Source organism: Vulpes lagopus, chromosome 11 (genome assembly GCF_018345385.1).
Source record: "Vulpes lagopus strain Blue_001 chromosome 11, ASM1834538v1, whole genome shotgun sequence".
NCBI lineage: Eukaryota > Metazoa > Chordata > Mammalia > Carnivora > Canidae > Vulpes > Vulpes lagopus.
This window is the reverse complement of record NC_054834.1, coordinates 27,296,565-27,316,750: the sequence shown is the minus strand read 5'-3', so window position 1 is coordinate 27,316,750 and position 20,186 is coordinate 27,296,565. Positions and strand designations below refer to the sequence as shown.

The 20,186-nt window shown below is 49.1% G+C and overlaps 2 protein-coding genes across 4 annotated transcripts in view; both read left to right on the top strand.

Moving 5' to 3' along the window:
* The window catches only part of COPA (COPI coat complex subunit alpha), a 43,179-nt gene extending 31,972 nt beyond the window's left edge, over nt 1-11,207 (top strand). For 2 of the 3 annotated variants that reach the window (XM_041774029.1, XM_041774027.1), the window contains exons 18-33: nt 717-879; nt 982-1,128; nt 2,307-2,496; nt 2,618-2,713; nt 3,911-3,999; nt 4,188-4,311; nt 5,370-5,459; nt 5,643-5,752; nt 6,147-6,224; nt 6,391-6,459; nt 7,023-7,159; nt 7,378-7,564; nt 7,642-7,752; nt 8,069-8,230; nt 8,864-9,058; nt 9,332-9,968. In XM_041774029.1, coding sequence (XP_041629963.1) covers nt 717-879; nt 982-1,128; nt 2,307-2,496; nt 2,618-2,713; nt 3,911-3,999; nt 4,188-4,311; nt 5,370-5,459; nt 5,643-5,752; nt 6,147-6,224; nt 6,391-6,459; nt 7,023-7,159; nt 7,378-7,564; nt 7,642-7,752; nt 8,069-8,230; nt 8,864-9,058; nt 9,332-9,391 — 2,008 coding nt within the window. In that variant the 3' untranslated portion in view covers nt 9,392-9,968. Of the gene's footprint in view, nt 1-716; nt 880-981; nt 1,129-2,306; nt 2,497-2,617; nt 2,714-3,910; nt 4,000-4,187; nt 4,312-5,369; nt 5,460-5,642; nt 5,753-6,146; nt 6,225-6,390; nt 6,460-7,022; nt 7,160-7,377; nt 7,565-7,641; nt 7,753-8,068; nt 8,231-8,863; nt 9,059-9,331; nt 9,969-10,657 lie in introns of those variants that run through there. The other variant, XM_041774028.1, reaches the window with a different exon arrangement.
* A 2,373-nt stretch (nt 11,208-13,580) lies between these two features.
* On the top strand, nt 13,581-19,832 carry PEX19 (peroxisomal biogenesis factor 19). Its single transcript, XM_041722567.1, has 8 exons — nt 13,581-13,709; nt 14,987-15,096; nt 15,518-15,683; nt 16,366-16,451; nt 17,146-17,307; nt 18,107-18,283; nt 18,516-18,560; nt 18,726-19,832. Exons 1-8 carry the CDS (start codon nt 13,640-13,642, stop codon nt 18,807-18,809), a joined length of 900 nt encoding a protein of 299 aa, XP_041578501.1. The 5' UTR covers nt 13,581-13,639; the 3' UTR covers nt 18,810-19,832.
* Nucleotides 19,833-20,186: the final 354 nt, after the last annotated feature.

Here is a 20,186-nt window from a genome sequence, read left to right as displayed (position 1 = left end):
GTGTGCACTTAGCATCCTAGATTATCAGTCATGTATTGTGTTAGCTGTGCCCATAAGTTTGATAAACTTTTTTTTTTTTTTAAGATTTTATTTATTTATTCATGAGAGACAGAAAGGCAGAGACACAAGGCAGAGGGAGAAGCAGGCTCCCTGCGGGGAGCCTGATGTGAGACTCAATCCCGGACCCCCTGGGACCATGCCCCGAACTGAAGGCAGATGCTCTATCACTGAGCCACCCAGGCGTCCCAGTTTGATAAACTCTTAATTTTTGTTCAACTTAAAATATTTTTACTTTTTGTTATTTCTTCCTGTGTCAGAAGGTTGCGTCTCCTGCTCTTCTACTTTCACTTGTAGCTTGCAAGGAAGGATTTAACTGGCCTGGTGACTATATATCAGAACTTAAGATTTAACTTTAGGGGAAAAAAAAGAAAGATTTAACTTTAGGCCTGATTCCTATAGCCGTGTCTGTTGGCGCCCAGAATAATAGCTTATGAAGGGAGATCATATCATGCGCCCCATCTTTTCCTGCTTCATACAAAAGAATAAGTAAATGTGGCATTTAGTTCTGTTTTTTTTTGACTTGCTTCCCATCTATACCATTGTGCAAATAGCAGTGACAAGCTAAAAAGTAGTGTCCTTGGCTTGTTCCAGGTCCTTACAGGTTGTGTTTTCCCCATCACTTGCTGAAATTTGTGCCCTCTAATTCCTGTTTGCAGGGACTATGGAATCATCCGAACCCTGGATTTACCAATCTATGTTACGCGGGTGAAGGGCAACAATGTGTATTGCCTGGACAGGGAGTGTCGTCCTCGAGTGCTCACCATTGATCCCACTGAGTTCAAGTTCAAGCTGGCCCTAATCAACAGAAAATATGATGAGGTATAAAACGAGAGTGCACACTGGGGGTGTGAGAGAGGGCTGGCACTCCTTTTTTCCTCTGCGTGATCTCTTTTTCTGCCCGACCCCACCCCAAATGTCTAGGTACTGCACATGGTGAGGAATGCCAAACTAGTAGGCCAGTCTATCATTGCTTACCTGCAGAAGAAGGGCTACCCTGAAGTGGCACTGCATTTCGTCAAGGATGAGAAAACTCGCTTTAGTCTGGCACTCGAATGTGGAAACATTGAGGTGAGGGAGACGTGGTCATGAGCCCCATGTCATTGCAGAGAAGGTTGAGAGGGTTATGATCACATTGTGAGGACTTTATTCTAGGCCGCTTCTTCAGCAAGTATGATGCAATTTGAGATTTTTCTAGTTGTTAGGTAGAGCTATTTTCCTGTTGCTGTTTGCCCATCTCTGCTACTTCCTGTCTCTGCTTCTGCCATAGCATTGCTACTGTCATCATTATCAGTCATTCTGAATTCATTAACTTCTAGAATTGGAGCAACAGAGCATGGAATCTGAAAAATCTCATTATTTCCTTCACCTTTTACTTCCTGGTGGGCTGCTTAGATGTAATAGTACTTACGATATTTTGGGACCTGGAGGGGTACTTGGGTGGCTCAGTCAGCATCTGACTCGATCTCAGCTTAGTGAGTTCAAGTCCTGTGTTGAGCTCCACGCTGGATGTGGAGCCTACCTAACGATAAAATAAAATCTTAAAAAATTGTTGAGGGGCGCCTAGGTGGCTCAGTTGGTCAGGTGTCTGCCTTCAGCTCAGGTCATAAGTTCCAAGGTCCTGGATCAAGCCCCACCTTGAGTTCCTTGCTCTGTGGGGAGCCTGCTTCTCCCTCACCCTCTGCCTGTTGCTCCACGCAGCTTGCACTCTCTTTCTGTCAAAGAAATAAATAAAATCTTTAAAAAAAAAAAATGTGGGGACCTAGGGTGTACAGGCATTATTTTTAAATGGGGGGAGGGCTTAGGTGAGTTAATTTTCTAGTTCTATTTTCTGTAAAAGTAAACATCTTTTTTTTTTTTTTAAGATTTTATTTATTCGTGAGGGGAGGGGCAGAGACACAGGCAGAGGGAAAAGCAGGCTCCATGAAGGGAGCCTGATGCGGGACTGGATCCCAGGACTCCAGGATCACAGCCTGGGCCTAAGGCAGGCGCTAAACCACTGAGCCACCCAGGGATCCCCTAAAAGTAAATTGCTGAGGAGAAGGATAGTGTGATGTGATTCTTTCCATGGAGCCAGAGGGACTCTGTGTGGTGATAGGAATTTTCAGTAGAATTAAACTGAAAACTGGGAGTGATTACAGCTATAGAGAGCCTGTGGGAAATTTATGTAGAGGCAGATACTTTGTAGTCCCTGGTTTTGAGTCACAGTATCTGCCAACCTGTTAACTCTGACCCTCGGGATTCTTTAGATTGCTCTGGAAGCAGCCAAAGCACTGGATGACAAGAACTGCTGGGAAAAGCTAGGAGAAGTGGCCTTGCTACAGGGGAACCACCAGATTGTAGAAATGTGTTATCAGCGCACCAAGAACTTTGACAAACTTTCTTTCTTGTACCTCATCACTGGCAACCTAGAGAAACTTCGCAAGATGATGAAGATTGGTGAGCCCCGGCAACTAAGGATGGGAAGAGTGGTCCTTGGGGAAGGGAGGAAGGCAAAAAGAGGAACATGAGAACTTAAGAGAAAAGAGCTAACATGGTATCTCTTCCTGTCTTGATGCAGCTGAGATCCGAAAGGACATGAGTGGCCATTATCAGAACGCCCTCTACCTGGGGGACGTGTCTGAGCGGGTGCGGATCCTGAAGAACTGTGGGCAGAGTAAGTCAGCACGCGGGACTCACCAGCTCTTTTGGGGCTTAGTATTTTCTCTTCGTGGTGAGTTACCAGGTGTAGGGATGAGGTATTTCCCTTTGTTGTGCGTTTTTCCAGGAGAGAAAGCATGCTCCCATCCTGCTCAGAGAACATTCTTCAGAGCCAGGTGGGGGGGTACAGCCAGAGTATTCAGTCTGACCAAGCACTCCTAGGAAAACAGTTAATAGTCATGTAGAGCTAGGAGGTTTTAAAAGGTCCTGAAGCAGAGACATTAGTAAATAGTTGGATGCCATTAAAATTTTACCGTTTTGCTTCAGGTCTGGAGGTTTTACTCATTTACTTATTTATTTGTTTGTATATCGAAGGGTTATTTTCAGAGAACCAAGAGGGTACCAAACACAATACTAGTGTTTGAGATATGCTAGGAAACAAGAAAGGTGAAAGATGTGATTTGCACGAAGGTGCTAAGCTGTGAAGGGGTCAGACTTGGCGTATGTTGTAAATGTGGAAACAACATGATTTATTGAAGGGTTAGGTGTGTGACGAGAGGAGTCAGGAATGATTCCAAGATTCTTGTCAGTGCTGATGAGTGAGCTTAAGGACAAGCGACTGTATTAGTTCCTTACTGCTGTGTAGCAAATTACCCCAAAGCTGAGTAGTTTAAAATAACAAATGCAAAAAAAAAAAAAAATAAAAAATAAAATAAAATAACAAATGCTGATTATCTCTGTGGCATGGCTTAGCTGGTTGCCTCTGGCTCAGTGTTTCTCAGGAGTCTGTGGTCAGGGTGTTGGCCAGGCTGCAGATATCTCAAGGCTGGAGTGGGGGATGATCCCTCTCCCACACTCTCCACATGGCTGCAGGCTGCCCTCAGGTCCTCGTGGGCTGTTGGCTGGGAAGTGTCAATTCTCTGCCACATAGGCGTCTCCTTAGGGCAGTTTACAGCATGGCAGTTGGTTTCTCTCCGAGCCGGCGATGGCATCCTGGTGGAGGCCACTGGCTTTGTATCCTAGCCTTGGAAGTGACAGCCCATCACTTCTGCTGTGTCTTGTTCAGTAGAAGTGCATCACCAAGTCTGTTCCACCCTTAAGGTGTGTGTGTGGTGGGGAGTGGATGGATTTTGCACAGGCTTAAATACCGGGAGGCAGGGATTGCTGGGGGACATCTTGGAGGCTGTCTGCCACAAGTCTCTCTTCTCTGCAGAGTCACTGGCCTATCTCACAGCTGCCACTCATGGCTTAGATGAAGAAGCTGAGAGCCTGAAGGAGACATTTGACCCAGAGAAAGAGACAGTGAGTCTTTATTTACATGAGTGTCTGGTTATAGGAGTAACTCTGAGATCTCAGGACAGTTTAAATCTAGAGACGTTAGTCTCCCACCTGGTTACCAGGAGAGGCAGAGAAATGAGATCAAGGGAGGCTCTGTAACGTTCCCTACATGATTCCTGAGAGCTGTTTGCTTTTAATCTTCTGCCTTTTAGATCCCAGACATTGATCCCAATGCCAAGCTGCTCCAGCCACCTGCACCTATCATGCCATTGGATACCAATTGGCCCTTACTGACTGTATCTAAAGGCTTCTTTGAAGGCTCCATTGCCAGCAAGGGTAAGTGCCCCCTTCCGTAGTGTTTTCGTAGTCATTTGTTTTGTGAAGAGCTGCCTACAGAGTGCCGTCAGCTCCTCTGTCCTTTCTTCTGTGTGAGCATTGTGGAGCACTGAGCCTCCAATCTGAGCTGTGGTACCTGCTTTTAAAAATGAAGTAGGAGCATTATGAGATCATTAAAATTTGGAAAATAGAGAAAAGAACGTTGTGTCTTAGTCCAGGCCTCCAACACCACTCTGAACATTTGGATGCATCCTCAGGCTTTTCCATGTGCATGTGTTCACTCAGTCCCAGTCAGTATTTCATCATTCATGATGTGCAGTCTTAAGGTATCAGGGCAATGACCTCAGGCTCTGGCATGTGGGTGTATGCAGACATGTGCTACCACCTGCCACCACTCCCATCCTTACCTGTTCCTGTTTTCTTGGATATGTCTACTGGCTTGTTTTTCTTGGCTGACGGCCTAGATAGACTCCTGGGCATCTTGTGCCCAGCCCTGCTTGTTCCTCCATCTCTCGCCAACCCTGTGTCACCATGCCCCGTATACACTTGTGGTGGTGGTAGCTTAGCAGAGATCTCAGCAGGAAACTTAGTCTAAGAGTTGCTAAGGAAAAAGTGGGTTAAGAGGGGCGCCTGGGCGCCTCAGTTAAGCGCCTGCCTTTGGCTCAGGTCATGATCCTGGGGTCCTGGGATTGAGCTGTGCATTTGTCTCCCTGCTCAGTTGGGGAGCCTACTTCTCCTTCTCTCTCTGCCCCACCCCCTTGCTCGTATACATGCTCACTCTCTCTTTCAAGTAAATAAAATCTTAAAAAAAAAATGATTTTAGAGGCAGGGTTTGGGAGCACGAAGGCCAGTTGTTTCCATCTTTTTTCAATTCCCTCTCACTTTGAAACCTACTGCAAGTTAGCATAGCATATATACTACAAAAATAAAAAATAAGAATGTTAAGTGGACAGAGCCTTGGCACCTGCATTGGTAAGGATGCAGCTTGCCTGTAGAAGAAGCCAGATTTCAGACTTGATTGGCTATAACCAGCTCCTTTTTGTTCCTTCCCTCCACAGGCAAGGGAGGAGCACTGGCTGCTGACATTGACATTGACACTGTTGGCACCGAGGGTTGGGGAGAGGATGCGGAGCTGCAGCTGGATGAAGGTAAGAGTGTGCTTCTTGGACTCTCCTAGCAGGATGGTGGCCTGGACAGGGGCTGGGTCATGGGGAGAACCCTGGTCCCAGGGTTCCAGACCATGGGACCCACAAAGATCCCAGCATTGTGATTTATTTGGGCTAAGATTGTATCACTTTGCAAATCCACTTTGAGCCTGGATTTTCTTACAGACGGGTTTGTGGAAGCTACAGAAGGTCTGGGGGACGATGCTCTTGGCAAGGGACAGGAAGAAGGAGGCGGCTGGGATGTTGAAGAGGACCTGGAGCTCCCTCCTGAGCTGGTGCGTGGGGTTCTCACCCTTAGAAGGGTCCCTCTGCTTCTCCCTGTGCAAGCCGGTATCCTTACTGCCCCTCTCCCCCTTCCTGAGACTCCTGAAAGGGAGGGGGGTCTAGACCCTCCTGATCTGATGCTTGTCTCTCAATTTGAAAGAAAGCAGGAGGTAATTAGGTTGTGCCAACAGCAGCTAATGAAAAGGCAGCAGGCTTTATTGTCTGAATTGGAACTTTTGGGGTATCATTTTGCTGGTGAAGCTGCTCCTATTTTGAGGGTCTTCTCCCACAACCACCCCCTTCCTCCACAGTTGAGGCTGGGAACAAGGCAGAGGGCTATGTTTAGATTTATCAGGACAAAGTGCTTGAATGGCTTATAAGATGACCGACCTGTTTTTTGCCTAGGATATACCCCCTGGGGCAGCTGGGGGTGCTGAGGATGGGTTCTTTGTGCCCCCCACCAAGGGAACCAGCCCAGCTCAGGTAAGCAGGGAGGCACGGCCTTGTGGGCATGACTGTTTATGAGCTGGCCCTGCTGGGTTAGTGTGTCAAGAGCATCTGTACTCCTCTGCTCTAGAGACAGAGTTGGATAGTTTAGGAGGAGAAAGGGCAAAGTTTCACTTGGCTTGGGTTTTCCGTTTCTTGTTAGATCTGGTGCAATAACTCTCAGCTTCCAGTTGATCACATCCTGGCAGGCTCCTTTGAAACAGCCATGCGGGTAAGTCTTGCAATTACGTTGGCTTTTGTTGAGTGTTCCTCGTTCAGGGTCCCCAGGGAGACGGTTGACTCATCTTCACCAAGTGGAAATTAATATATCCACAAGGGCAGAGGTGTGTCTTTATCGTGGGAACCCTGGTCTTGCCTAAGGAAACTTGCCTCATAAGGCCTTCCCCTTCCACGCTTTCCATTTGGCTTAGTAATCTCTTCAGGTGGGTCTTCGCAGCCACCTCCCCCTCATGTGTAGTTTGCTTTCCGGCTCACATCAGCGAAATCAGCACCCCTGAAGGAACAGGTGTGGGTTTTGAACACTAAGCTGTATGTTATGATTGCAGTAACAGTAGCTACAAATGCAGTAGCCTCAAATGCTTCCTCAGTGTTGGCTGTGTGTCAGGCACTACCCTAAATACTTTATAGGTGTTATTAAATAAGGCAGGTCCTATAATTAAGTGTAATTTACTGGTGAGGAAACGAGTACAGAGAGGTTAGGTACCTTGCCTAAAGTCAGCTAGTTTTTCAGTGGTGGAATTGCAATTTTTGTGTTTCTTTCCTCTTGTATTCCAGCTCCTTCATGACCAGGTGGGGGTGACCCAGTTCGGCCCCTACAAGCAACTGTTCCTGCAGACATATGCCCGCGGCCGTACCACCTATCAGGCCCTGCCCTGCCTGCCCTCCATGTATGGCTATCCTCATCGCAATTGGTAAGGCCCTTGCTGCTAGCTGCAGTCTCCAGCTCGGGGAGGTATTTCAGACAGCAGCCTGGGGAACAGTTAAGCCCCAGAGCTGAGGTCCCCTAGTAGGAAGAAAACTAGGGCTGGAAGCCCCGTGAGGTTTGGTTTACACATCTGCATCCTGCTCCCCTTTGAGCCGAGTGGGTTTCCCATTGTGCTTTCTTCTTCCTACTTCTCCAAACTCCCAGGAAGGATGCAGGCCTGAAGAATGGCGTGCCGGCTGTGGGCCTGAAGCTTAACGACCTCATTCAGCGGCTGCAGCTCTGCTACCAGCTCACCACGGTTGGCAAGTTTGAGGAGGCTGTGGAAAAGTTCCGTTCCATTCTTCTCAGCGTGCCTCTTCTTGTTGTGGACAACAAACAGGAAATTGCAGAGGTAGGAGGGGCACCGCTTGTCCCAGTCTGGGCACCCTCAACCTCCACACCGTGACCTTGCTTCGCCCGTCTCTGTAGGCCCAGCAGCTCATCACCATCTGCCGTGAGTACATCGTGGGTTTGTGCATGGAGATAGAAAGGAAGAAGCTGCCCAAGGAGACTCTGGAACAGCAGAAGCGCATCTGTGAGGTACGATCTGTGGGCCTCTGCACCGTACAGAGGCGTCTTCCCCTTCCCCTTCAGTAGATTTGAATTCTTGAATTCTAAACCCAGATTTCAGTGTGGGGAGAATGAGAGATTTGGGCTCACTTCTGTGAGGAGAGGATGTATCTTCTGCGCTTCTTCATTCCCTCAGTCCTCCATACCCAAGGGGCAGAAGCTCCTCTGCTGTATAGTCCTAGTTTTGTTTGCTGTGTATCCTGTTTAATGCACCGGCAGCAGCCTGTAAATGACCTACTAATGCTGTAGCGTCAGCCTGGCATGTGTCCCTCCTTCTGTCCACCAGATGGCGGCCTATTTCACCCACTCAAACCTGCAGCCTGTGCACATGATCCTGGTGCTGCGTACTGCCCTCAACCTCTTCTTCAAGCTCAAGAACTTTAAGACAGCTGCCACCTTTGCTCGGCGCCTGTTGGAACTGGGGCCCAAGCCAGAGGTGGCTCAACAGGTATATGGGAAATCATTCCATAAGCATAAAGGAACCAGATTTGCTCTTATGTGGAGCGGCCAAGGCCATTGCCTCTGAAACAAAGCACTGAATAGCAACATTCCACAAAAGGAACCAACACAATGCCATCTTCTCTTTCCTTAGTGGCACAGGTGCCTCCTTCTGTTCCTGGAAAGTGAACTTCTATCTCATTCAGACACGGTGCAGGTGTAAGAGGGACCTACTACCTAGTAGAGTCCACTCTTCCTGTCCCTAAGCTTTACCACCCAGTACCACCACTGCTACCCACCCCCCAACACGTGCCAGCACTTGAGTTCACTAAAAGCATTCCTCTTGGGTAATGGAAGCCAATCTTAACCCTTGGAGTCCTGACCCTGATATTTCTCAGACTTGGGTGGAGGAATATGGGTCTAGATCTGTGGAACCACTTTGTTATCGAGAAGGGGAAATCCTGACATGGCAGGAATGGTGATTGTGACCCCTCACATATGTCCTGTACAAAAGACATATTCTGTATTCACTCGGTGCAGTTGGATCTTGAATCAAAGAAACTACTAAAGCATGGTGCTGAGATCATTTGAGTTGCAGTGTGCAACTTGCAGTCGTCTTAAATAAAATCTTTTTTCCCTTCAGACCCGCAAAATTCTGTCTGCCTGTGAGAAGAACCCCACGGATGCCTACCAGCTCAATTATGACATGCACAACCCTTTTGACATCTGTGCTGCATCCTACCGGCCCATCTACCGTGGAAAGCCAGTAGAGAAATGTCCGCTCAGCGGGGCCTGCTATTCCCCTGAGTTCAAGGGTCAAATCTGCAAGGTCACTACAGTAAGTACCATCCTCCAAAAGTGCATCCCCGATATTGAGAGAAGAGGAAGGAGAAAGAGGCATGTTGGTCCTTTTTTTCTCCTGGATTTGCCTCGAGCTCCTTGGGGCAGCAGTATTGAAGAAAGCTTGAGCTACTCCCACTGCTGTTTACTGATGAGTCACAGACATTAACAGCGTACTTTCCTGTGCTCCCTGAGGACCGGAGGGAGTAAGCTTTCTGGGTTTCTCGCCCTCACAGATCCCTAACTTTTCCCTCCGTCTCCTTTTCCGCAGGTGACAGAGATTGGCAGAGACGTCATTGGTTTAAGGATCAGCCCTCTGCAGTTCCGTTGAGGCCCCCTTTGGTGTGTGCAGGTCAATCACCATATTTTCCTCCGGAGAAGCAGCATCTCTGTCCTTCTAGCGCCTTCTTCCTCAACTACCCTTCAAATTATTGACATTTAGATCACCTGCTCTAAGACCTAGTATCCCTTTCTCATCTTCTATGACTAATCAAAATGTCTACACTATTTGTCATTGTCTCAAGGTGACTACAGTTATGATCACAGTTGGTCTTGCCTTCCCGGCTTAGATCTTTCAAGGAATAAATGAAGACTCAGTGATGCGCATTTGCTTACTAAATTCCTTCAGCATTTATTCTTTCCCTCCCCATCACCTTTGTATCTTCTTTTGGAAAGAAGCAGGGTGTCATAAATAAATAAGATCCCATCTTTTGCTCAGCCACAGCAAACTATTGCCATCCCCCGTTTATCTTGGACCTTCCAGGCAGGTACCGTCTGTGTGCCCAGAAACTTTAAAATGTGAGAAGAAACTTGTTTTCCAAAAATGCACATCACCTTTTATTGATTTGTTCTCTATACCCATTGTTCTTGTGTTTTGTTTCTCACCCTTAATAAATTTCTTATGAGAATTTTGTGACCCCATTTGTTTCTCAGACACCCTCATGTTCCTATTCCATGCAGCTACCTTCCCAAAGCAGATAGCTTTTTTTAATTAAAAAAGTAATAAATGCCCATTTTTAAAGCATATATTATTCACATATTAAACTGAGAGTGTAGAAAACAAGTAGCTCCCCTGTTCCATTACTGAGGGCAGCCTTCCGCCTTTTGCTAGTTACAGCCAGTACCTACTGAGCTGTTCTAGATGTTTTACAGGTTATTCACATGTGTATATTAATTAGTAATACAATACGTTGTATTATCTTACAGAGGTTACACTGGCAATACAGTAGTTTGCTTGTGGCTTTAAGACTACAGTTGGGGGATCCCTGGGTGGCTCAGCAGTTTGGTGCCTGCCTTTGGCCCAGGGCGCGATCCTGGAGTCCCGGGATCGAGTCCCACGTCGGGCTCCCGGCATGGAGCCTGCTTCTCCCTCCTCCTGTGTCTCTGCCTCTTTCTCTCTCTCTCTGTGTCTATCATAAATATAAATAAATAAAATAAAAAAGACTACAGTTGGATAGAGTGATATATTGTGCCTGTGATTACAGTTTGTACCTTTTTTCATTTTAAACTCATGTTTTCAATAAAATACATTCATCTAATTCAAAACTCAGTAAAGGTAATAAGTATTGTGACATCCTTCTCCCACTCTTTTCCTCAGCTACCCAGTTCCTGTCGCCTTCCCCCAGGAGCTGCTCTTTGGGCGTCCTTGTACGTACCAGCAGTTTATATATACGCAAGCAGATAGAAATAGGTTCTTCACTGCTCCCCTGCTCTACATAATGCAGTACGATACTAAATCATTTTGCACCTTGTTAGTTTTATCATGTACCGTATTTAAGATATTTGTATCGTATATTAGCTTCGCTTGCTTTTCTTCTCTGCCTAGTGTACCCTTGTATGATTTACTATAGTTTATGTAAATTGCCTGCTTTGTTGATGGGTATTTGGATTGTTTTCCATCTTTGGCTATTATAAACTGCTGCAGTGAGTAACTTTAACATACATTGTACAGTTTAGGGAAGTGTGTCTGTAGGACAATCTCGAAATGGAATCCTGCGTCAAAGAGCACAGGCCTTGGTGTTTTTTAGCTTTAAAAGTTGCTTGCTTAAACTTAGTATCCCCAAAGTTTGCCTCCTCAAGAACTTGCATACTGCTTTGATGACATTCTCAAGCTGTCAACATTCTTTCTGTAAACAGGCAAGTTGGTGATAAATTTTGGCAAAAAAAAAAGAAAACCCACAAAACACTTTTTATAAGTTTAAAAGTTATATTACAAAACTTCATTTATTTAAAGATTTTATTTATTTATTCATGAGAGACACAGAGAGAGAGAGAGAGAGGCAGAGACACAGGCAGAGGGAGAGGGAGGCTCCATGCAGGGAGCCCGATGTGGGACTTGATCCCAGGTCTCCAGGATCACGCCCTGGGCCAAAGGCAGGTGTTAAACCACTGAGCCACCCAGGGATCCCCTCAAAACTAACTTTGATACAAACATAAACTTTATTCTGAACTGAGGGATATAACAAAAGGAGGACAATCTATGCTTCCTGAAGCTCAAGTTGTTGGGGAAACAAAATGGTTAAATGTAAAATAACTGTGAATATCAGGCAAGAATTTGCAGTTAGGCAATAAACAATGAAGAGCCATTAAGTCCTTAAGTGAGAGGATGGTATAGAGAAAATGCTGTAGCGGTGTCTGGGTGGGTCAGTTGGTTAAGGGTCCAACTCTTGATCTCAGCTCAGGTCTTGATCTCAGGGTTGTGAGTTCAAGCCCTGTGTTGGGCTGCATGCTGGGCATGGAATCTACTTTAAAAAAAAAATGCTGTAAAATACTATTTTGCAACAGTATTCAGTATACATTAGAAAGGCAGGAGATGAATAAATGTGCAGATGAGGTTTTAGGAGTATCCCTAGTGAGAGAAAAGCAGAGCAAGTTTAAGAAATGAGGCAAAGGAAGAATCATGCTTGTTTTCAACTTCATGTTCTCATTTATTTCTGGTATTTTGCTTATTAACATGCTAATGTTACCACATTAATGTGAAACCAATAGAAATACCTGTAACATGACTGATGTAACTATAGTCACATTCGAAAGACACATGTAAGTGGTTTGGAGTTGAAGGAGAGAAGCCTGGGATAGATTCTGCAGGTGTTGGGGAGAAAGGGGTTAATCAGAGGGATCCCTTATGGAAATTTAGAATTGAAAAGAACTTCAACGTTACATAGTTGCCATCTGAGGCCTTGAGTGGTGAAGGGTTTTGAACAAAAGCAGTTGGTTACAGAATTGGGACTGGGACTTAGCCCTGCTGACTTTGGGTTCAGGATGTTTTGTCCTCAGTCACAGCCCTTGGGGTGGAACAATACAGCACGTGTTGCACAGGTGTGATTTAGGAGTCTGGGGGATCCCTGGGGGGCTCAGCGGTTCAGCACCGCCTTAGGCCCAGGGCCTGATCCTGGAGACCCGGAAGAGTCCCAGATCCCACAGATCCCACGTCAGGCTCCCTGCAGGGAGCCTGCTTCTCCCTCTGCCGGTGTCTCTGCCTCTCTCTCATGAATTCATCAATTAAAAAAAAAAGTGCGCCCTGTCTGGGAAGCAGAGAGTACCTAAGCTGGTGCTCGACACACATTCTAGCGTGTTTTCGGGAAGCCAAGGACGAAAGCCGCCAAGGGACTTCATTTAGATGTGATTTCCCCATTTTACGCCCCGCAGCACTCGAGGGTTCTCCGAAGCCGTGAACCTGGCACCGCACCTCCGTGTGCCGGTCGGGGCCGCCTCCAGCCTCATCCCCGGGCAGCGGTCCCCCCCTCCACGTCCGCGGAGCCCAGCACGGGGTCCCAAAGGCAGTGGACGCCCCCAAAGTGCTAACGCTGGCCTCCGTCTGAGGCAGGGGCGCCCTATGTCGGCAGGGAAGGCAGGTGTCCGCCTGCGTCCACGCGAGCGCCCCAGCATCCCTGGGTTGGGCGCTGGGTTCTGAGCAAAGGAGATGGTTCGGGGGAGGCCGGGGCGCCGCTGCGGGGTCTGCGGGGTCCCCGGCTCGGTCCAGGCGCGCACGCTGGCTTTTCCTGCCGGGCCTGCCTCCGCCGGTGCCGGCTTCCCAGTTGCCGGGCCTGGGTCGTCAGGTCCCGCCCCGCCGCTGGGGAACGGGGTGGGGGGGCGCCCCGCCGGGGTCCGGGCAGGTGCAGGGCGGGGTGCAGGGCGCCAGGGCCCCGCAGTGAGCGAGTCCCGGCCCGCGTGGTGGTTGAATTAGGGGCGGGGCGGGGCGGCGGCGGGGAGCCGGGAAGGCCGCGGGGGAAAGCGGCCCGAACGCCGGGTGCCCTGGGCAAGACGAGGAAACGGCTGCTTCCCGGAGAGTGCCAGAGGCGGCGGTAAAGGGAGCCGGGCTGCTAAGTGACCCGGCGGAAGCGACACGCTCCCATGCCGTTAGTTCAACGGTTCCCGGCCAGAAAGAAGAAGGAAAAAAAAAAAACCCACACCAAAAACAAAAACACAAGCCCACGAAGCTTCCTGTCCCTTTAAAGATGGCGGCTCCGCACCGGCCCGCTCTGCTATTGGCTGCCCGAGGGGGCGGGCCGGGGGCGGGGCGAGGGGCGGGGCGGGCGCCGCGGAGCCCCGCCCCCTACGGCAAGCCGGACAGAGCAAGATGGCCGCCGCCGAGGAGGACTGTGCTGCCGGTGCCGACGCGGACCGGGAACTGGAAGAGCTCCTGGAAAGTAAGAGCTCGTGGGACAAGAGGCCCGACGCGGGCGGTTGTGAGGGCTCGCTCGAGGGCAAAGCGAGCCCCGAGGTCCTGGGGGCGGGGGAGGCTCCCGCAGGGTTGGCGGGGGCGGCGGGTCTCCTTGCGACCCCGGAGCAAGCCCCTGGGCCGCGCGGGCCGCGGTCTCCGTCCTCCGCGGCGGGTCAGACCGGAGGTGCCCGGGCCGCAGGGGAAGCGGCAGCGCGCGGGAGGGCCCGACCCCAGCCCGCCTTGGCCTCGCCGCTCAGGTGCCGGGGCCGAACTTCCCGCCGGCAGCGGCTTTCGGCGCCTGGGGTCGGCGGCCGCCGCTCACCTGCCCTTCGCCATGTCAGAGCCCCACCCCCCCCCGCGCCCCCACTCAGGCCGCGTGTTCTTTCCTGCCCGCCCCGGCCCTCCCGTCTTCGGGTGGTTGCTTGCCCACAAGGGCCCGTGTCGTGCCCCCCACCCCCCCTCCTCCCCCAGCCTGGCAGGCGGGATGGCGGTGAGGACTCAGGTGTTCAGGGCAGAGGTGAACACGTTCTGTCTCCTGCCCAGTCACAGAGACGTGGGCAGACAGAAGTACGGTCAGACACGGTGAGGAGCGCCAGGTGGCCCTGTGCATTGGCACACGGTTATCTGCAGGGGCGAGCCGGCTGCGGGGAACTCCGGGAGCTCCGCCCCCCTCCCTGGCCGGACTGAGGCAGGGCTGAGTCGGAGGGTAAGAGGAGAGACCTTAGTGCCCTCCGGGGAGTCCGGTGTGCTAGCCCTCAAGTCTGTGCCACACCAGGACCCAGGGGACGCCGGGTGGAACATCATGTGGCTGCCGCTTCCTTGCCAAAAATCATTCTCTGGAGGCCTCCAGAGTGAGTTCAGGGGTTGAGGGACATGTGTGCTCTCTGCCCTTAGACGTTTATGTGGGATTTCTGGGAAATCGTTACAGTGCGGCAAGAAGGCCTCTGTGTAGTGGGAGATGCGTTTGCACAACTCTTAACTCCCTCCTCCTGGCTCTGGGAGAGACGCCTCCTCTTCCACCCTAAGGGATTCCTTTTATCGTTGATCACCATAAATTGGGTGGGTAGATGAGGAGGGAGGTGGGGAAGCTGATTGAAGGGTGGGCCAGGAGAGGGAGACTCAAGAAAAATTTTTTTTTTAGGAAGCTTGGCACATTGATTGTTCTCCTAATGCTTTGCCCAGAACTAACCCCCCCCCCCCCCACCGCAGCCTTGCATCCTCATCCACCCCCCAACACACACACTATGTCTCTTGTCTCTGAAGGTGCTCTTGATGATTTCGATAAGGCCAAACCCTCCCCAGCACCCCCTCCTACCACCACGGCCCCTGATGCTTCGGGGGCCCAGAAGAGATCGCCAGGAGACACTGCCAAAGTATAAATTCCACCCTCTTAAGGGACGGGAGGGGATGGGCGTGCATCTCTGAGCAGACGTGGGGCAGGCCCCTGTGGGTTGGAGTGGATGGGGGGAGGAGGCCTCGGCCTTAGAGAGCTGAGCGCTCTTGCAGGCCTCAGTCCTGGTAAACAGGGACTTTCCGTGATGGAGAGGTGGGTTCTCAAGGCAGTTCTTTGAAAAAAAAAAGAGTAGGTTTACATAATTGTTTTGGGAATGCCACCCTATACCCTTTCCTCAGTGGCCAGATGCCTTTTGTACTGTTCTCCTTAAGAGAGGTAGTTAGAATGTCCAGTGGAGGCCGGCGGGAGGGAAGCACTGCATTTCCCAGAGCCACTGCCTGTGGCTTTGTGTCAGAGGGGTGCCAAATAAGAGATGCATTTTGGCCACCCTTTCCCTACAGGATGCCCTCTTCGCCTCCCAAGAGAAGTTTTTCCAGGAACTGTTCGACAGCGAGCTGGCTTCCCAAGCCACTGCAGAGTTCGAGAAGGCAATGAAGGAGTTGGCTGAGGAAGAGCCCCACCTGGTGGAGCAGTTCCAGAAGCTCTCAGAGGCTGCAGGGAGAGTGGGTGAGAAGGCAGCCCAGAGGGCTGGAACTCTGTGAACCAAGTCCTGACATCTGTGTTGCCTGAGAACACTAGGTCTCTTAGTAAAGCTGATAGCACTCATCATATCACTGCCGTGGGAGGGGCCGGGAGGTGGGAAGAGGTATGGGAACATGGTATGATGAAAGGGAGGAGGCTGAAAAGACATTGAAAAGATGACTGAAGACTGACCATTTTAAAGGTCGTAGTGTTGTGGGTGTCATCGTGGAGAATAAACTGACATGCACAGTTCGTGTAGCTTCATGAAAATGACTAGGAACCACAGAGGATTCAAGAGATTGGTGTGCTAGTGATCCACTAGTAAATGTTCTATATCTATATCTACTATATAGAAGATATTTATATCTTCTATTATCTATATATCTATAGATATAGCTGTATCTACTTGATAACCAAGTCAGTCTGGGTTAGCAGACAGTTAAAATCTAAAATGGCTTTTTATTTTAAGATTATTTATTTATTCATGAGAGAGAGAGAGAGAGAGACAGAGACAGAGACACAGGCAGAGGGAGAAGCAGGCTCCCTGCAGAGAGCCCGATGTGGGACTCAATCCCAGGACCCCCGGGTCACACCCTGAACCAAAGGCAGATGCTCAACTGCTGAGCCACCAGGTGTCCCCTAAAATGGCTTTCTTGATCTTTCTTAGGCAGTGATGCGACATCCCAACAAGAATTTACGTCTTGCCTGAAGGAGACACTAAGTGGACTTGCCAAAAATGCTACTGATCTTCAGGTGAGGGAAAGGGGTGGGGTCCACGAGGGACCCCTCAGGCATATCAGCAGCAGAGTCTCAAAAGACAGACTTTGTTGGGTAGCATCTAAAGTCTGTTCCTGCCACACTGTTTTGTTGCAAGTGTAAATCGTTTTCTCCCACCTGAAAGGGTGGTAAGCATCTCAAGAAGGCAATATACAGATCTTCCTCAACTTATGATGGGGTTACGTCCTGATAAATCCATCATAAGCTGGAAATAACATAAGTTGAAAATGCATTTAATACACCTACCCTACTGAACGTGACAGCTTAGCCTCGCCTACCTTAAACACTACAGAACACTTACACAAGCCTAGAGTTGGGCAGAATCATCCACCACAAAGCCTATTTTCTAATAAAGTATTGAGTATCTCATGTAATTTATTGAATGCTGTGCTGAATGTGAAAAACAGAACGGCTGTAAGCAGATAGAATGGCTGTTAGTGCATCGGTTGTTGACCCCGGTGATCACGTGGTGGCCTGGGAGTCACAGCTGCTACCCAGCATCACAGGAGAGTATCATCTGCGTTTCACTAGCCTGGGAAAAGATCCAAACTCAAAATGTGAAGTACAATTTCTACTAAATGTGCATTCCTTTCACACCATCATGAAGTTAAAAAATGGTCCTAATTTAGGGACCATCTGTATTTGCTCACCTCTCTCCTGGTCTTTCTAGAACTCAGGCATGTCAGAGGAGGAACTGACCAAGGCCATGGAAGGGCTGGGCATGGACGAAGGGGATGGGGAAGGGAACATTCTCCCCATTATGCAGAGTATCATGCAGAACCTACTGTCCAAGGATGTGCTGTACCCGTCACTGAAGGAGATTACAGAAAAGGTTTGTGGACTTAGATTTCTGCTTTCCCTCTTTGTTTTCCATTGCATCAACCCCTGTGGGCTACTTTGTCTGCTAGAGCATACAGAGCTAGAGTAACTCCAGTGCGTGATCCATTCACTCTTTTGTTTATTTGGAGCAAGAGAGCTGGGAGGAGCTGTGTCTCTGGGAATAAAGGTACCACACCGAAGATGTTTAAGGTAGAAAGGGAAGTCCTTCAGCTCTCGTTCCTGTAATATGGTTCGAGACTGTTGCTGACCAACCCTTTCTTACATAGTTGTAATAACTTCATTTGTTTCTCCAACAAGGTTTTACTGAGGATTTACTGATTTATGCCACAAACAGTTTAAGAGTAGTGTGAAGGATGGCCCCTGCTGTCAAAGAGCTTATGGTTTCACTGAAGAAACAAAATACAGGAATAGTAGCTCTTCAGTGCCACGTGTGGTCAAGTGTGATGTGAACCGTGTGGACCAGGAGACAATAGACCAGGGTTTGGGTGGACCAAATCCAACTCTCAAGCTAAGAATGGTTCTTACACAGTTAAAGGTTGTAAAGTCAGAACAGAAAAAAGAAAGGATATGTGACAGATCATATATGACCTGTAAGGGCTCAAATGTTAGTGATAGCACAGCCAGGTGATGTGGTTGGAGTCAGTGCTGCTTCTCACACTGTACTCGCTTCTTTAGTATTTCCTTCCTCAATATCTTCTTTGTTTCTTCAAGTTCTATTGTCTTTTATATTTAATTGCCCTTCCCAGGCCATTGTTCATTAATTCTTCCCCACCCATTCTCTCTTTCCTTAGTATCCAGAATGGTTGCAGAGTCACCGGGAATCTCTTCCTCCAGAACAGTTTGAAAAATATCAGGAGCAACATAGCGTCATGGGCAAGATATGTGAACAGTTTGAGGCAGAGACCCCCACAGACAGTGAGGCCACTCAGAAGGCTCGTTTTGAGTTAGTGCTGGATCTTATGCAGCAGGTAAGGCCTCTCCTTGCCGTCTGCCTCCTGGTGCTGTGTGTTTGGGTGTTCAGTGGAGGAGGTATCAGGGAGGCATGCCGCACTGCCACACCTGGGTGGAGGAGGGTTCCCAAGCGAGGTCACATAGCCTGGTCCTCAGAAGAAAGGTGAGAGACCATGGCTCAAATTCTTAATTGGTGTGCTGTATTGTCTTCCAGGATTTTCTCTTTCTCAAATTCCTCTTATTTTCCAGCTACAGGATTTGGGCCATCCTCCAAAAGAGCTGGCTGGGGAGATGGTGAGTATATGTTCCCCTAGATTTGAATCTGAGTCCAAGTTTCTGGAATTCTGTAATTGTTAATGATTGCATGTGAGGTGATCACCATGGCTACAGGGGAGGTACCGTCAGAAGCTCTCATTTGAAGTAAGGACAGTAATCTCAGTCCCCCCGTCTCTTCTCCAGCCTCCTGGCCTCAACTTTGACCTGGATGCCCTCAATCTGTCAGGCCCACCAGGTGCCAATGGCGAACAGTGTCTGATCATGTGAAACACACACGTGTTTTGTCCCTGATTCCCAGCCCTGGGGAACATCTGGAGTCAGCAGGACCACTGGGACCTGAGGCTGGAGTGTCATCTGCGAGAGCAGTCTGCCCTCTGCCCTCTGTCATCCCAGCTGAGATCGTGCCATACCAGCTGAGGCTTTTACTCTCTCTTTCTAGTAATAAGGCCTATTGTGCAGGCCATTTCTGTGAGCCCCATCCATATGGTTTCTGCTGCTAGCAAAGGCCCAGCTACTTACCAGATGAAGGAAGGCACCCCTTGTGGGGCATGCACTTTCTTCCCTCCCAAATAATGTTATATATGGCCACACAAATGTTCACTTTTGCATCCAGGGTCTTCGTGCCTTGTCTCTACTCCCTCTTGGACCTGGGGAGCAGAGACAGAGTCCTGGGACTCTGTATTTCTCTAGTTCTTTGGGGCAGGGCCTTTGGGAATGAATGGGGAGAAACTTCACCTGGGCTGGGGCTCTAGGTCTTTCACCATTCCCTCTTGCCTTCGGATAGACCGTTGTGAACTCTGTGAAGGAAACGGAGGTGGGGGCTTTTGCATCTCATCACAGTAGGACTGAAAGAGAAGCCCTGGGATTCTCCTCTCTCTGGGTGCTGAGCCTTCAGCTCCTTGTTCCAGCCCGAGAACTCAAGGTGCTACCTTGGTTCTTTGTACAATGCTGTGTGATCTGGGTGAAACCAGCCCTTGACCTTCCTGCGCCCCTGCCTCCTCATCTTCTCTCTTTTTAAATACCTGTTTATTCCAACTCTTCTCTGAACCCAAGCTGTGACAAAGAAGGACCATCCACCACTCTCATTGGCCCCTCTCCCTGGAAAACATATAATTACAGTGTCAGGTCTAGGAAACGAATGACTGTTCTTCCCCAGATCCAGATATGTTCTGGCTTATTTGAGACCTCTGATTTCTTTGAATCCTGTCCCTTGATTAAGCAGGTGACTTGGGAACGGGAGTGGGGTGCAGCCTGGGTCCTTTTTCTTGACTAATAAATATTCTGATTGAAGAGTGTGGCCTGTTTTTCATTCAGGTCTTTCTCTGATCTTCCTCACCTTCTGTAAGCTGCCATGTGAGGAATGTTTGCCCGCTAGTTCTGGCTTCTACCACCACCCCCCTTCCTCAGCTCAGTCTGCACCTCAGTTGGCAATGGAGACTGAGTCGCCATCTTGCGCCATCTCATTCCCTCTGGGTGTTTCAATCTGGGAAGCCCTTCAATTGGTATCATACCCTAACGTTTGGTATTCTTATTGTTAGTAATATATCGTTAACATGGTATTTTTTTTATTACTTTTTTTTATTTTTTTGAGTTGACCTTGCCCTTTTCTTGGGGAGCCAGTCCGTGGACCTTGGCTGCCATGTG